The 18,240-nt window shown below is 39.3% G+C and overlaps 1 protein-coding gene across 1 annotated transcript in view; it reads left to right on the plus strand.

The window, feature by feature from the left end:
* Nucleotides 1-9,251, plus strand: part of CLVS2 (clavesin 2) — a 66,097-nt gene extending 56,846 nt beyond the window's left edge. Inside the window, exon 5 of the mRNA XM_040551952.1 lies at nt 658-9,251. Within this exon, the coding sequence (XP_040407886.1) occupies nt 658-745 (88 nt within the window). The 3' untranslated portion in view covers nt 746-9,251. The remainder of the gene's footprint in view (nt 1-657) is intronic.
* The last annotated feature ends 8,989 nt before the right edge of the window (nt 9,252-18,240 follow it).

Raw genomic sequence — 18,240 nt, forward strand, 5'->3', positions numbered from 1 at the left:
TCTGTGCTGAATCAGAGAATTTGGAGAAAGTTTACAATCATCATTGAACTAGCCCTTTTGCCATCCTTCTCTGCTGTGTTTAGCTGAGCTGAGAAGTGAGTTTGACAGATGTGTCCACTGCTCCAGAAATCCTGCTGGCCATGGCAGGGTTCCCCAGGATTTTCTTAGGAGCACACACTGTTGCATTTAAGTGCTTTTTGGAAAAGGAGCAAATATGCTTCCAGCTAACTAATTCCATGCCACTAATTGCAGCATGCCATTATCCATCTGGGTGGCTGAATTACACCTTCTTTACCAGCCCACTGCCATATAGCCTTCTGGTAGAGAGGGTCAGTGCTTACATCAATACAAAAGCCTGCTTAGTTTGCCCTCTATTGTGTGCTAAGAATGCGCTCTTTTTCACTGCCTCACTGGTAAAAGAGGATCTGTTTTTTCTGCCTTTTACTCCTATTTCCACAGAACAGCACAGAGCCCTTTAAAGTCATGTGATCACTTCTTGAATGTATTTTCTGACCATTTGTGATGATCAGATGGCCGGAGTACCTGTATCATCATTTTTAAGCCCTGGCAGAAACGAAAATAAACAAAAGAGAGCTGAGATTTACCCTCATTTTTCTTCATCTAGAAATGTTAAGTGAGCATGTCACCCTTCTGCAGGTCTCAATCGGTGGTGGATCCTGGGGTGCTAAAACGCATGGATAAGAATGAGGAAGAAAACATGCAGCCTTTGCTTTCCCTTGACTAACAGTTCCTGAGCATCGGGCATGAACTGAGGTGGAAAGCATTGCCTCTCAGCAACAAGCAAACCATCAGGAAGGAGTGTACCAGCTGGAATCCTTTACTCACATTAATGTAGCATAATGGAAATGGGCAGAAAGCTTTACTATTCTGCCTGAATTCTGGATGCCCTGGGGTGAAAAAGAAGAGAAGAAAGAAGGAAAGTAAAATAAAAAAAATGAAATAAAATAATTTAAAAAATGAATCAATAATTTTTTCTGTAAGTGCCAACTTGTTTGTAAATACGATATAATCCTCCACTTTGACTTTGTAAGTTATGGTAAGCAAATGCTATGGAAATAAATGACTATTAATTATATCATTGAAGTGCACCATACAAAAGAGAAGAAAATGTGTGCACACATGCGTGTACACAAATAGAGACACATACTGGACGAGGAAAAATATCAAAGCCAATTAAATGTTATCCTTCTTGTAGGAAGCCATACTGCAGCTAACATATTGACTGCTGTTTTGTTCTCTCTCTGCAATGCTCATGTAGTGTGCAAAGATAAAGAGGGAATATAAGAACTTGGAGATGCTGTAACCAGTCGAGTATTTCCTCAATGTAGGAATTTATTTCCAACTAACATTGTGGCTTAGGATTGTGATTTAACATAAACCATGTAGCATTGTGAAAAAGATAACAGATGAGCTGGAACCAACTCTTTGACAGCTTTGTTGTTTGGCTATATGAGTCTGTGAGGTTTTTTTCCTTAACTATTTTGTTTACAGTTTGCAAGTAACTTGGCTTGTTACCCTAATCTAGGTGTTATAACATGGGCCATAATGGAGTTACTTCTCTTGCATTTTGGATGCATGTCAAGAATTTTTCCAGAACTCTGTTCTCCCTTGGAATGAGAAAGTACAGTGTAAGAACCAGTATCTGAAAGTAAAGCTTGACAGCAGAGGTTAAAGTTAATCACTGAATCCTGTGCACTGGGAGACTTGGATACATATATATATATATATATTTTTGCCAATCTCTGACAAACTTATAAGGTTACATTGTTAGACAAGTATGTTTCACTGAAGATTTATACAGGAAATCATACCTATTCAATGTACTTAGATATGCTATAGATTGTATATTGAGATGATGTCATGAATAATATGATACAACTTTCCATAGAGCAATGGCATTCCACTCCAAACAATATGAATAAGTTGTAGTCAAACATCTCAGCCTATGTTTCTGGGGCACTTTTGTTTTGGTTATAGTGTAAATGTATATATTGAACATGTGCCATAATAGAAAAATACATCTTACCTCAAAAAGGCAACAGGTTTTGCTAGGAATTAAGTCAGCTGAAATGCAGGGGCTGTGTCACCTTTTTTGTGTGCTGATGTGTATGCAATCTATTGTATACTGAGACAAGAATACATCCATTAAAATAGCCATGCATTTCTTATTAGGACTTAGCTTTGGAATCAGAATGAGAAGGCACAGGATACTCACCAAAACATCTGAATAATTAGAGTTATTGCAACAGCATAATCTGGACAATGCAGGGACTAGTTGAGAATACTCTCAACAGCTGACCACAATGGAGGAAATAGCTCATAGCTACCCTGCCTCAGAAACTCTGTGATTTAAACAGTTTCTTCCATTACTTCAGTGATCATTGAAGTTTCAAAGTTGCTGGTTGTAGGTCACTTTTCCTTCCCAGGGTGATTGCAGATGTAAGAATAAGTAGGCTGTAAAGAGTTAAGAGAGTGCAGAGAATGAAATCTTGGAAATGTGTCATCCCAGGATTTAGATGTAACTCCTATGGTGGCAACTTTGGTGTTCCTCAGTGCTGAGACAAGCCAATCTCTTCCAGCATTAACCTTGATTAGCTCAGGCAGCATGCAGATAAAGCTCTTGTCCTTGAAACATTGCTAAGTAGAGTATGCCCCAACATGCAATCATATTACAGAATCTTGTCTAACTAGTCATCACCTTTCCACTCTCTTATTTCTGTTTCATGATACATGTTATGAAATGCAAAAGGAAAAGATATGTAGCCTGAACTTGAGAAGTGTTTGTCAGAGGCAATTCCAGAAAGTGTACATGGGAACTGTAGGTGCCTACATCTTTGCAGTTCATCCTACAAGTTTTCAGTAGTAAAAACTTTTGTATTAGTACTTCTGTGCTTTGAGGGGCTTGAAAGACCAATGATTTCTTAACAGCAATTTTATTCAGTTCTGTCTTTCATGAATCTTGTAACATCATGCTGTATAGGTAAGATATATCTCTAGGGTTTATGTAAGTGCCATAGTTGAACGCATGTTATACATACCCATGTTTATGGCTAGTAGAATTGTGTATTGCCATAGATCTGATTCTTAAATCCTTGTCAGATAAAACTGTAACATCAATAGAAATTTTCTCCTTTAAGGGCTTCAAGATTTAGTGTTCCACATTTATGCAAACTGTGCCAGTGGTGATCAAAGTCTTCATGGATGCTTTTGTATACATGAGCCAAACCTTGGTGTATGCCAGCACAATGCTGATTGCAGAGTACACCAGCTGTCTGGTCAGAAAATGCAAATGCCTCTTAAATCCTTACAGAGTATCTTTGTAGGAAAATATATCTGCTCAATTGTATGAAGCTTCTGCACACCAACTGATAAATTTGTTTTGTTTGTGAATCCTTTATTTATGCACTTAGCTGTAATTTATGTAATGTTTTCTGGTGCCTGAGTTCAGCTTGCGGTTAATGAGTATTAATATATTATTTTCAGATAGCGAAAGTAGGATATACTAGAAATTTGCTTAATTGGGTCCTTATCTTTCACCAAGAACAAAAGTACTTTTTCAGTAAGATCCTCACTGTTAAAGAGTTGGGATACAGGTCTTCTTGGCTGCAGTTTTCATTTCACTGAAACAAATTTTTGCAGTGGTAACTGCAGTTGTGATATTGGATAAGAATCTGAAAATGGGTAAGAAAAATAATTATCCTTCACATGCTCTCAGTATTCTTTGAAGGCATTTCTCTTTTACTCATTAGAGTACATAAAGGGTTTCCTCCTTTCCCTTGCTTCTTGTAGAAAATCGTTATAGGTAGGTCAATTTTTAATAGCTGAAATTTGGACTGAAAACTTTTTCCAATCTTTATTACCGTAGGAGTTGATGTTGAATTTTATAGCAGAATTGAATTGCTAAAAATAGAATTCAGATGCTTGGGAGGGTCATTTTTATTTCTTACCTTCAATGTATATTGGGTAGAATAAATCATGTTGTGCTTATGCATGCTGATATGCATATCAAAAGAAAAAATAAATCCTGCAATATGAGGAACTTAGTGGAAAGACTTGATATACCTGTCCAAGCAGCCAAGTAAAATAAATAAATAAATAAGCAAACAAATAAATAAATAAAGTAGAAGAAAAGTGTAAAATAATTTTATGCCTTTGGCAAGATCCCAAAATGTTCACCTAAACAGTATCTCTTCCATGAAAGACTTGGATGGAAATATATGGAGAAGTTATGGAAACTTTCATGCTCAAAGACTTGATCTTGTAATTGCAGATGTACAACTCTGTTGGCTTTATAAAGACAGGTAATCAGTCCCCCTAAGCTCCAAAACATGCAGGCTCCCAATAGTTATTAAATGTAACATAGCTTTAAGATGTCTTTACAGAAATGTAAATTTATTGTATAGCATATTTAAAAATATGTTTTGCACTCTGCAAACATACTATGCCTAGACACAAAGGATATTTACAGAGGTGTACATAAGGAAAACACAGAATTAAAGAAAACAGAAGTAGAAGGGACCTCAAGGAGTCAGCTGCATTGATGTGTGGAAGAGCAGTTTAGCTTCAGTTATGTCTCTCTTAAGAAATTGTTTTTATTCAGTACGTTGCATAGGATGTTCTTTGTATCATTTAAACAAATCACAGCAAAGCCTAAGCACAATACCTGATAAAATTGTAAATTGAGAGTATTTTGTTAATGTCTTTTATGATTTACCTGCTCTCTTTGGGAAATTAAAAAGTTTGCCAAGTGTAATAATTCTACCATTTAGAATTATCTGGGAAACATTTTGCAATAAGATCTGGTCATGTCCCTGTTATACTTTTTGTGTTATTATCAATGTAAGTAATTGTCCAGATTTTTGAAAAGTCATGTTTGGAAGAGCATGCAAGAGAGAAAATTCAAAATAAGGCTTCAGAATTTTGTTTAGAATATTAAAATATTCTTTGAGGCTGGGGGAGCTGAGTTGTTTTTGATAATCTTTATTTGCCTCTGGGGAAAGTACTTTTGAACTATCAACAACATTGGGTACTGGGACAAATATTAAGATGAATATCAGTGAAAAAAAAAAAGGAAAAAGGTCTCAAAGGATTGCACCAAAAAATCACACAGCTGTGTAATGTCATTTTAATAAAAGGCATTTTGTGAGTAGCTTTAGAGCACGGACTTGTGGTGCTGAGAATAGTACTTTCATCCACAAAGTTCAAAGCACACTAAGAAATCAAGAAAATAATAGTTATCCCATTTCTCAGGTAGCAAAATAGAAACACAGCCACTTAGATATATTCAAATCTCAATAGAAGACATTTGTGTTAAGTTTATGTACAGCAAAAGTGACACTTTGATCACTCAGACTGGTTTGAACTGAAAGAGAGAAAAAGTTTTGTATGAAAACAATGTCTGGCTGTTGATTCAGTCATGACGAGTTTCCTTAGAAAAGCCCTAAATATTTTAGCTTGAGCCCCTTACAAAATAGAGATGGTCTGCTTGAGCTATATCTGAATGTACGTGCCTTTTGCTGAGGAATTGATAAAAGGGTATGTCCCCAACATGCAATGCCTTGTTCTCCACGTAAGTGATGGAAAAAAAAAATAATTCTGAGACCTGATCCCGAAGACTTTACAATCCAGGCTGCCCTGACAGAGAACTCTGAACTTGGCAAGGGACGATCTCCTCTTAAGTGCCTTGAACAATATTTTGTCTTATTAATTATACAGGGAACTTGGCATTTAATTAAAGGCATCTTGAAGTGACCTCAAATGAAAGTGCAAGCTAGGTAGGTAGGACCCCACATCCTGTATTGCCTTGTAGACCTTCAATGATGCTGTGTCAAGGGTCTGTATTTAGCATATTAACTTGGACATATCCTTTAGTCTGTATTTCAACTTTCAGTTGTGTGGGAATTTTTCATATCAGATTTTGAGATCTTGATTTGTTTCCTTCATACAGGTCTGTATCTGCAAAAAAATGACATTGACCCCTGTTGGAATGCACAACTTGCAGTATGATTTTGCTGTTAAAAAATAACAACTTGTGGTATGCTGGGCATTGGTGCAGTTGAGACATAGGTCACAAGACCCCACTACTTTGTCATTCATTCTCCAGTGTTTTGTGTGTATATACTGTTTTGATTGATAGCAGATATATCAAACTCATATGATATGAAAAAAAACTTTAAGTTTTTTGCAGTGAGTTCAAAATCTGAGTTGGTGGTATTGCTGTGGAATTCAACTGGAAAGAAAACACTGTGTATAATCAAACAGAGACTGGTACAAGGGAAGATGTTGATGCTTCCTTATGGCACACTGTTTATGTTAAAACATGGCCAAAGTATTTGTCAGTATTTGACTGACTCTGGTCAGTCAGCTCTTTTGTTTCAGAATCAGTCACACACAACAAATCCTCTCTAATAAAGGTGTTGCAAAGCTTCTATTTGCTGTTAGCAGAGAGTTCACTACCACAACATTGACATATCTGAGCAGCAGACAAATGGTGGGGGTTAATTAGGATTTGTATTTGATATGGAAATGCTGCTCTGATTCCTTAAGAGGCTGCTGTGTCATTAGCAATGTACAGCAGTGCCTGAAGGCAAGCATCTCAAGTTGGGTCCCTTGGTTAATAAAAATTTAAGGGGAGAAAAAAAGCAAGGGGAGAAATAATAATAATAAAAAAAAGGTAAACATTAATTAAAAACAGAAGTTGGCCTGCACTGGAAAGCCAGATGAATGGCAAAAATGATGCAAGGGAATTTGTATGAACACAGAAGAGAATCTGTGGCCATCTTGTGTCCTCCATCTACATATGAGCAGTGTTCCAATTTTTCACACCGTTTCACTTGTATGGTCATGACGGAGTTTTCTGAATCTTTAGAAGATGCTTTGAGTTACCGTGGTGGAATCAAAGATAGGGTGGCTGAGCTTGTGAACATGGCTTAATGATCAGTGCATGCCACCAGATCCTCACCTAGAGATGGGCCCTGGGCTGACTCAGACTTGGGGACCTGGAGAAATACGCAAACTGCAGTGTCCTGCCTGGCTGTAGAAGCCATGCAGGGGGAGAAGGAAAGGAGCCACATGCCCATGAGGAAAGGTGGGAGGCCTGTGGAAGAAAGGACAATGGGTAGACGGAGTGAACAGATCAGTCATTAGAACATAATGGGGAAGGAGGCTTTCACTTGCTCTGAAATTGATTTTAAAAAGGCCTTACAAAGCCCAACAGTACATCTGTCAGAAGAGAGAAAGCTTCTTTCTCTCTTTCCAACACAAACTTGGTTTTGATGCATTTAAAGCAGATGTATATGCCAGGCCTGAATTGTCTCTGCTGCTGTTGTTTCCATGAGGGTGTTGGATGTGAGTATCACATAGCACGCAGGAACTGCAAAGCTCATATTCACAAACCTGTTCAGAGGCAGAGAAGGAAGAGATGTGCTCCACAAGTTCCTGCTATGGAGGTAATTCATTGGAGAATTCAGCACTTGTTTGGATTAAAGTCTGTCTTACCGTGACATCCGTATCTGCACCTCCTCTGTGCGAAAGCTGTGTTTTAAGTGGTGTGGGGACCCCCCCAAATGCACCTTGGTGTCTTGTGCTAATTATGCAACCTTCATGCTGTGGCTGGTGATATGTTCTGTGTCTTTAAACAGGTTTGCTGGTGATGTTAATAGTAGCCATTAGTTACCAAGAGTGGAGACGATTAAAGAAAACTGACAATTTTAAGCATTCACTTACATCTAAAAATACTAAATTGGTGATTATTACAAGTAATGCCTAAGATTATAATAACATAAAAGGGTTTCAGGGTTTGGTTGCACTGTATCATTGACAGGACATATTGCATAATCACTTTCCCTTAAATATGTTTTTTCCTGAGGTTCATATGCATCTTTCATGCATCAGTGGCCGAAGAAGCTAAAAAATAGAAATTGTGATTCTAAAACTATGAATATATTCAGAGGGGCATATGCAGAATACCTGACAGTTTAAAAAAAAAATGTTTTGCAGTTAACTATTTTTCAACTTGACAATAATGTCACTTTAAAATCAGTTGGCTCTAGCTTTTTCATCCTGTGGACTCTTGTGTGAAATGCATCCTGCAAAACTTTCCCAGATTTGCATCCATTCTTCTCTTACCCCCTTGCATTGCAGAACATTCTGTTTTCTGTACATATCTTATTCTGTGAACAACTGGAGAAAACTATAAAAGACAAACAAACAAAAAAAAATACAACAAACAAAACACTAATGATCTGCAGACTGGAGCTTGAGAATTGCTGTTTAAAAGTATTTCCCTTACAGAAATCTCTGGTAACAGAGTGAAATGGGAAAGGAGAGCAGTGGCTGACCTCCCCATAGAGGAATACAAGAAAGATTCTGACTAGAAGTCCACAAAGGTCTAGATAGACAATCACCTGAGACAGCTCTTGCGATTTAGATGTTGCCTTTCTGTGACTGTTAATTATCACTCTTCAGCTGGGGATCACTGCCCCAACATGTTAGCAGCAGTAGATTATGGAAGTACTCCTGTTCCAATGAATGCTGTGCACAGCTCACACTGACTGTTGGTTCTCCTCTCATGCACATATAAAATATTCATATAATCTATTAAAACAACTCTGTTATGAGAATAGTGATTAACAGCTAGTCATGGCAACATCTGAAACTGCAGTAGCTAGATTGCCTATCTGTGCCTTAAGGCTCTCATGATCTTAGTACTTGCGTAGCAGCAAACCACTGAATAAATTTTTTTTGCATGCAACTATCTACTTTGGAGCCTTACAGAAAATGCTATAGCACCGTATCAAGAATTGAAAAATTACAGAAGTAATTTTGAAACAGCTCTTGTATCCTCAGGATTAGTTTTGTTTGTTCGTTTCTAATTCAGTATTATTAGGACTCAGGGGGTCTGAGATCTGTAAAGCCAGGATGAGTCTATCAATCATGTTCTCTCTATGTATATTTTCAATAAGTATTCTCTTTTCAAAACTTGTTGTCAGTATGAATTTCATTATTGGACCTGGTAAGATTGTTAATTTTGGTCTGTTGTGTTCCAACATGAAATCAGAAGATTAAGCAACTTTGTGAAATATGTCACTCTTTATATTGTATATTTAAATATCATCAGTTCTCTGTGATCAATGGGCTGCTTTGGAGAGTACTACTACTTTTAATCATTGTTGGATACTGAGGATGAATGACATTCTGTTAAATAAAATATGACCAAATGAAAATTAAAATACATATATATTTTTGTGTTTGTGCATTGGAATGTTTGTCTAGCTTGCTAGCGCTAAACTAAGTATGGAGGACGTATGTTAACAGAATGAACTGAATTTGATTTTTAAGAAGGGTTTGAAAGAAAAATGAGAAATTGAACTGATTGGTAAATCAGCATGTACATTTTTCCCCTTTATTTTATTATTTTATTTTATTTTATTTTATTTTATTTATTTTATTTTATTTTATTATTTTATTATTTATTTTATTTTATTTTATTTATTTTATTTTAATATTTTGTTTTATTTTTTTATTATTTTTTCTGGTAGCTATCTCTTTCTAGCCTACTGTCTCTTTTTGCCCTATAGTAAATTTTAGAGAGCTAACATATTCCACCTTTACAATGATATTGTGGATTGTACTTTTTGGAAGCCTGCAGGTCATGAATGTCCTCTCAGATGAAGATCATGAAGAGATATAGTAAAAGAAAAGCTTATTTTTTCCTCAAAGATTCTTCCTCCTCTTCTGTCTCTAACTTCTGTGCTGTGTAACCTAGCATGGTTTTCATGATCATTGACTTTTCTTTTGATGTTGCACCAGGAAGAATTGGTATTAGCTCCACATAGAGATGCCCCTTTTTTCAGCGTAATGTTCTCAATAAAGAGTAACCAGAGCAGGACAGCACAGACTATGTGAATTTGAAGCAGTGCCAGTGGAGCAGCCATATTCATCCTAGATTTTATTTTTCTTAGGAGTGGGAAAGACCGTAATAACAGTTGTGTGTCTATGTGCTTCTCCACTGTTCTTTCTGTGCTATTCCTCACTTCAGGCATAAAGACACATTTTCTGTACATTTTCCATATCTTAACTTTAGTGTAGAAAGATTTTTATAGAAAATATGCTGCAGTAACTTTCTACTTCATACACGATCTCAGCTGTATACTGAGAAACATCCCTTATACAAATTCTACAAGGTATAGCTTCCCAAGAAGTACAGATTTCCTGATTACTTTGTTGAAAAAATATCCACAGTTTCTTATCTACATGGGAATGTAATCCTTCAGTTCCTGGGCAACGTGAAGTATACAGTATAGAAGCCGTTGCTGCACAAGGGTTCATTTCATCATTACAACTGTAACAAGACAGACCTCAATACAGCTCTCTGCTCCCTTTGAAATCACTTGCTCACTATTTCGCTCATTCACTCACTCACATCCCTCATACTGAGCAAAATTAACGCTCCTGTAAGCTGGTGTGGTTTTATGCAATACCTCCCTCACTACAGCACTTCAAGTTACAACCACTATTGATTTGTATGTTTCTAGGCTGCTTTGCCCTGGAAACAAAGTGACCCCATAATGTGTATGCAAACGTGTGTGCATGTACACGTCTGCTTGTCTACTCTGACCTCCTGTTTTGGAGCCTTTTAACTTGTTTCAGTTATTTTTGGGAAAAAGACAGAGGCCTCAAAGCTGGCATGTGACAGCACAGAGTTACATGCCCAAGTAGCCCAGCCCTGCTGTGGGAGCTGCCTGGAGCATCCTGCAGTTCGTGTGCAACTGTGGCACCTTTGTTTCCTACCAGAAGTGGCCAGGTTGTGGGCTGGAAGATAGGGGAAGCCTTGCATTTGGCCTGAGGGAACTGGGTTGCAATGGGCACCTACACTAGGGCAACAGGGATAGTTTAGATGTGTGGTACCATCAAAACAGGTAGGTGGGCAGAGGACGGTGATACTACTAGCTCCTCTAATGGCAAGCATAGCAAGCCCTTGCTGTCAGACACCGGTGTTTCTATATCACAGAATCAGAGTCTAGGTTGGAAGAGACCTCCAAGATCATCGAGTCCAACCTCTGACCTAACACTAACAAGTCCTTCACTAAATCATATCACTAAGCTCAACATCTAAACGTCTTTTAAAGACCTCCAGGGATGGTGACTCAACCGCTTCCCTGGGCAGCCCATTCCAATGCCTAACAACCCTTTCAGTAAAGAAATTCTTCCAAATATCCAACCTAAACCTCCCCTGGCGCAACTTTAGCCCATTCCCCCTCGTCCTGTCACCAGGCACGTGGGAGAACAGACCAATCCCCACCTTGCTACAGCCTTCTTTAATGTACCTATAGAGAGCGATGAGGTCGCCCCTGAGCCTCCTCTTCTCTAGGCTGAACAATCCCAGCTCCCTCAGCCACTCCTCAAAAGGTTTGTTCTCCAGACCCCTCACCAGCTTCATTGCCCTTCTCTGGACTCTCTTGAGCACCTCATGTCCTTCTTGTAGCAAGGGGCCCAAAACTGAACACAGTACTCGAGATGCGGCCTCACCAGAGCCGAATACAGGAGAACAATCACTTCCCTAGACCTGCTGGCCACACTGCTTCTTACACAAGCCAGGATGCTGTTGGCCTTCTTGGCCACCTGAGCACACTGTTGGCCCATATTCAGCCAACTATCAACCAATACTCCCAGGTCCTTCTCTGCCAGGCAGCTTTCCAACCACTCATCTCCCAGCCTGTAGCTCTGCTTGGGGTTGTTGCGCCCCCAGGTGCAGGACCCGGCACTTGGCCTTGTTGAACTTCATACAGTTGGCCTCAGCTCATCGGTCCAGCCTATCCAGATCCTTCTGCAGAGCCTTCCTACCCGCGAGCAGATTGACACATGCACCTAACTTGGTGTCATTTGCAAACTTACTGAGGGTGCACTCGATCCCCTCATCCAGATCATCGATAAAGATATTAAAGAGGACTGGCCCCAGTACTGAGCCCTGGGGAACGCCACTAGTGACCAGCCTCCAACTGGATTTGACTCCATTCACCACAACTCTTTGGGCCCGGCTATCAGCCAGTTTTTAACCCAACGAAGCATACGCCAGTCCAAGCCAGAGCAGCCAGTTTCTTGAGGAGAATGTTGTCGGAAATGGTGTCAAAAGCCTTACTGAAATCAAGGTAGACCACATCCACAGCCTTTCCCTCATCCACTAAGTGTGTCACTTTGTCATAGAAGGAGATAAGGTTCGTCAAGCAGGACCTGCCTTTCATAAACCCATGCTGACTGGGCCTGATCACCGTGTCGCCTTGTAAGTGCCGCGTGATGACACTCAAGATAATCTGCTCCATGAGCTTCCCTGGCACTGAGGTCAAACTAACAGGCCTATAGTTCCCCGGGTCTACCCTCCGGCCCTTCTTGTAGATGGGCATCACGTTTGCTAGCTGCCAGTCGACTGGGACCTCCCCTGATAGCCAGGACTGCCGATAAATGATGGAAAGTGGCTTGGCCAGCTCCTCCGCCAGTTCTCTCAGTACCCTCGGGTGGATCTCATCCGGCCCCATCAACTTGCGTACATCCAAGTGCAGGTCGCCAGCCATTTCCTCGTGGATCATGAGGGCCACATTCTGCTCCCCATCCCCTTCCACCAGCTCAGGGTACTGGGTATCCAGAGAACAACTGGTTTTGCTGCTAAAGACCGAGGCAGTTAAGCACCTCAGCCTTTTCCTCATCTCTTGTAACTAAGTTTCCCCCTGCATCCAGTAAAGGATGGAGATTTTCCTTAGTCCTCCTTTTTTGTGTTGATGTATTTATAAAAACATTTTTTGTTATCTTTAACAGCAGTAGCCAGATTGAGCTCCAGATGAGTTTGGGCCTTTCTAATTTTGTCCCTGCACAGCCTCGCAACATCCTTATAGTCCTCCTGAGTGGCCCGCCCTCTTTTCCAAAGATTATAAACCCTCTTTTTTCTACTAAGCTCAAGCCACAACTCCCTGTTCAGCCAGACTTGTCTTCTTCCGCGCCGGCTTGTCTTTGGGCACGTGGGGACAGACTGCTCCTGAGCCATTAAGATTTCCTTCTTGAAGAGTGCCCAGCCTTCCTGGACTCCTCTGCCCTTCAGAACCTCTGCCAACCAGTGTCCTGAACAGCTCAAAGTCAGCCCTCTGGAAGTCCAAGACAGCGGTTTTACTGATCCCCTTCCTGACTTCGCCAAGAATAGAGAACTCTACCATTTTGTGGTCACTGCCCAAGACAGCTCCCGACCACCACATCTCCAACCAGTCCTTCTCTGTTTGTGAACAGAAGGTCTAGTGGGGCACCTCCCCTGGTAGGCTCACTAACCAGCTGCATCAGGAAGCTATCCTCCGTGCTCTCCAGAAACCTCCTAGACTGCTTTCTCCGGGCTGTGTTATGCTTCCAGGATATGTCTGGGAAGTTGAAGTCCCACACAAGAACAAGCGCTGATGATTTCGCAACTTCTGCCAGCTGCCTTTAGAACTCCTCATCCATCTCCTCATCCTGGTTTGGCAGTCTATAACAGACCCCCACCAGGATGTTTGCCTTGTTGGCTTTCCCGCTGATTCGAACCCATAGGGACTCAACCTTATAATTCCCAACCTCAGGTTCCACAATATATGGGCAGGAGGTTGTACAAATCTTCCAGCCACAGGCAGAGTGTCAGTGTTGCTCCCACCTCCGTGGAAGCATGGTGTATCAGAGACTCATCTGGAGAATTAATTACTGATCATGCGACCTCAACCTTGGTATGGGCTACAATAGCACAGTAATGGTGTAGGATTCAGGAATGGCTAGTGAAACCGGGGGCAGTGCTATTAATTTCAGTAGTACTGGTGGTGTTTAAACAACCCTGCATATGTCTATTGGGCATAATATGAACAAGTAAATGTTCACAAAGCTGAAGGTTCTTTATGCCAGTAGAAAATAAAGCATTTTGCCTCATTGTCTGCATGTGTCTTGACAGGGCTGGTTTCATTCTCACAAGCTGAGTAGCGGGGAAAAAGAGCACTTGGCCTTCTTGACATGTACAGATGGTTGGCTGGTCAAAAGCACTTCCAGCACCTGAACCCTGACTGACAGAGTATTCCTTCCCCTCTGGATAGATTACCAGGCTGTCAAGAAATCGTTCTGCCCTTCATCCATCAACTTAACTGTTGAAAACTCTGGAGATTAACAGCTGAGAAAGTGTATATGCATCAAAAATATGTTACGCTTATCAAAATGGAGATAATATTTTTAAAACTATCATTCTCTTCTATTCACATCTGCAACTTTTTTGCTTTTTTCTTTTAGTGAAAAATTTAACACCTTGTCTCCTACCAAGTTTAAAAAAAAAAAAAAGTAATGAATTATCTTTATTAAAATTTTATTTCCAGCAGTGGTAATGCTAGAGGATACAATTAACCATATGATTTGATAGCAATATTTTTCATTTCAGTCTCTTAAAATAAATATATTTTGTTAGCAGATGTCATTTCTTCTTCATGAAGCAACAAAATAGGAGTCAGACAGATAGTACCATATTCAGTCCTCAGAATCACTGCAGAAAGCCTCACCCTGATGAAGAAGCTGGGGTTTAAATGCTGATCTTAATAAATTTTGATTTTATTTTGATGTATAAACTGAAAAATTGTAAAATTTGAATATGAAATATGAAGCATTTTATTAAGTTTCTAAATAGACACTGCTGGAAAATGACAACAAGTTCAAAAACTTTACAGTGTTTCTTTTTTTCTTTCTTTCTTTCTTTCTTCCTTTCTTTCTTTCTTTCTTTCTTTCTTTCTTTCTCTTTCTTTTTTTTTTTAATGCATATCAACTTTTACAGTTCAGACCAAGCTATGAACAAATGAGAAAATAACCTGAAATATTAAAGTGATCGGCATAAAATATAAAGCACAGCTGTGCATCAGACTATCAAATGTAGCAAACTAAAATTTTCTATCTATTAAAGCTTTACATTATTATTAGATCCTATTAATGCTTATATAGTAAAGACCTCAGGAAGAAATAAATCATCTTGTTTGCAGAAAACAAAAACAGAAAATGAACAAGGGCAGGCGTATCATATTCTGTGCTGATCTCTTGCTGATTTTTGATTTATTCCTCATACATATGACTTTCTTTTCTTCTTCGAAAAATTGTAGCCATAGATATTAGCCCATGCAGTGTATCAGGGCGATCTCATTTGGAACTTGCATATTCCTCCACGCACAAGCATGCTAAACCATAATAGTGTCTTACAGTATTATAGTGTCATTACACCCAAACTATTTCAAAGTATTTATGGACTAAACCTGATCATGAAATAAAGCTGCAGCACAGAAGAGAGGGTTTGGAAAAAAACCATTGCAGAGAGCCCTGTCTGGTACATAGTTTCTCCAAGATGTATGGTCTGCAGTTACTTTAGAGCATGATGGTCTTCAAATCCCAAGTGAAGAAAGCAGAAAATGAATATATCCACTAGAAATATATGTAAATCTGATAACTTAATAAGCAAACTCATTATGAAAAAGTGGCTTTAGCCTACTGTTAAGTTCTTACTATGAGAAAACTGTCACAATGTAAGGCTTTGGTAAAATGCAGAGGCAACTGCAGCACAACGTAGATTGATTAAAATTCAGGCACTAACTGAGATTGGCCTCTTTAGGATTCTTGTGAATAACCATTGTGCTTTAACCTCAGCAGGTAGCTCAGCCCCACACAGCTGCTCACTCACTCTCCCAGGTGAGAAGGGGGAGAGAATCAGAAAGGTAAAAATGCAAGAACTCATGGGGAGATAAAGACAGTTTTAAAGATAAAGACAAGCCAAGCAAGCACAGCAAAGCAAAGAATCCATTCTCTGCTTCCCATCAGCAGGCAAGTGTTCAGCCACTTCCAGAAAAGCAGGGCTCATCATCTGTTATGGTTTAATGGGAAGAAAAATGCCATCATTGTGAGTGTTCCCCCCACACACACCTCCTTTCCCTCAGCTGCTGTTGCTAAGCACAGCACCACATGGTGTGGGACATCCCTTTGGGCAGCCTGGGCCAGCTGTCCTGGCCGTGTCCCCTCCCAGCTCCTGGGGCATCCCCAGCCTCCTTGCTGGCAGGGCAGCACCAGGAGCAGGAAAGGCCTTGACTCTGTGCAAGCACTGCTTTGCAACGACTGAAACATCCCTCTGTTATCACCCCTATTTTCATCACAAATCCATAAAACAGCATTGTGTGAGCATCTACAAAGAAAATTAACCCTTTCCCAGCCAAAATCAGGAAAATGACATCCTTAGACTCTCGTTGTTTTTGGAGAGGATCTTATGGAGGTTTTCAGGGAAAGTGGGAATGTGAGTTATTACTACTGCTTCTTCTCTTCTTTATGTTCTCTAAGGCTCATTGCCTTTAATTTTTCTCTACTAAGGTCTTGACATTATGAAAGGAAGCAGATGGATCTCATATATAGAAATTTCTTTATTCACCATTCAAGCTGGTTCCTTGTCTTCTAATTCTATCAATGCTGAGGTTATTTTTTGTCTTTTTTTTTTTGGGGGGGGGGGGAGGGGGAAGGTGGGTAAATGAATCCTTTTTTCCTTTTCAAGGTAATTAATCAAGTGATGTTTTCATAATCCAGCAGCTGCAGACATTTATTTTCTGACTGTTTGATCCCCTTGTTTATTATTCAAAGATCAGCTGTTTGTAATTATTAAATATAAGCATCTCAGATATGCATAATGATGCCAATTTTCTGCCTAGTTTCCCTTTCCAGGAAACACCTTATCAGTGCAATATGAAGTACCTCTGCAGAGACAATAAAATGCAAATAGCATGGTTTAGCTTGAGTATTTTCCTCTGGAAATAATTAATTTTACTTTCTTGTTATTTTCCCTTGCACAAAAAATATGCACTAAGATTACAGCTTTTTAATTTATATATTTATTTATCTGGCTCAGATAAAAAATTGTCTATTATAAATGGCTATCAGCAAATATCTTGTATTTGTTGGATGCCGCATAATGATCAGGCACCTGCCGGCTGCCTTTTGTGACTGCTGGTTCATTGAGTGGCATTCATGGGTTTCAGATTACTGAAGTGATTTTTACTGAATTTGTGTTATGGGCTGAAGTCACTAAATAATGAGGAGCTATGAAGAGTGGATGCAGCACGTATTCATGGTTTGGATTTCAGAAACAAAAAGCTCTTTTTTTTGTAAACAGTACTTTATATGGTTCTTAGTCTCTGTGGAATTTTTGTCACATAGCCTCACTGAGGGAAAGTGCTTCACCCTAGGGAGAAAAGTATTGGTGCTATCAGAAAAATCGTATTGGAAAGGCGGAGAACAACTGTCAGCTCTCCTGAGCTCAAAGATTCCCAAAGGGACTTTTTATTTTGTGAGAAAACTGCCATAGCCTTGTAACATTACTGGTATTGATTTCAATATTCTAGTTTGCCGTCTTTTTGCAAGCACATTTTGTTTAAAATGGTATGTTAGTCTTTGATTTTCCTTCTCAAAAAGGTTTTAATTTTAAAATGATTTCTGGACAGTTTATATAGCTAAAAATGGTTAAAGTAATTTAAGTTTTTATCAAAATCACTATCCTGATTATTAATATTGAAATTGTATTATTATTAATGAGTCTGAATTATTAACATTACATTTTTTGAAGGAAGTCTCAGGTCATGTTTTGTTTGGTTCTGTGTCAGAATGAATTCAATTGTCACACTACCACAATTTATCATGGAAAAGGAATTCTTAGATTGAAGCTGCTCTGTTGCTTGGCTTCTGCCAAAATAAGTCAAAGGCAGCAAACACATATTAGTTGCTTTCACCAGTTTGCTCGAGGAAGATTAAAGAGAAAAAAAGGAGACTGTAAGTCACTTATTTGCTGACTGCCTGAACCAGAAAAATGATCAGATCATTAGCTCCTATCTTAAAATGTAAGACTGGGCTTCTGAAAACTTTAGCTAATGCTTGCACTTGCTTTATGAATTTGAGCAACTCATCCTTCAACTTTATTACCTCCATGACACTTACACAGTGAGGTGCGTACTTCCAAAGCAATGATGATTAATGTCACTCATTGAATTCCATGCAGTAGCCCAGTATCCGAGATCGTCAGAAACTACCTGCACCTGTGTGATCAGGCAGAGAGGAAGGGAAATATTTTAAACCTTTGATTTTTTTTTCCTTCATGATACTTTGCTTTCCCTATTGCCCTGAGTGAAACAGGTCAGTATTTTTCTAAGAAGCCATTTTTCCACT

The sequence above is a fragment of the Cygnus olor genome, chromosome 3, assembly GCF_009769625.2.
Source record: "Cygnus olor isolate bCygOlo1 chromosome 3, bCygOlo1.pri.v2, whole genome shotgun sequence".
Classification (NCBI taxonomy): Eukaryota; Metazoa; Chordata; class Aves; order Anseriformes; family Anatidae; genus Cygnus; species Cygnus olor.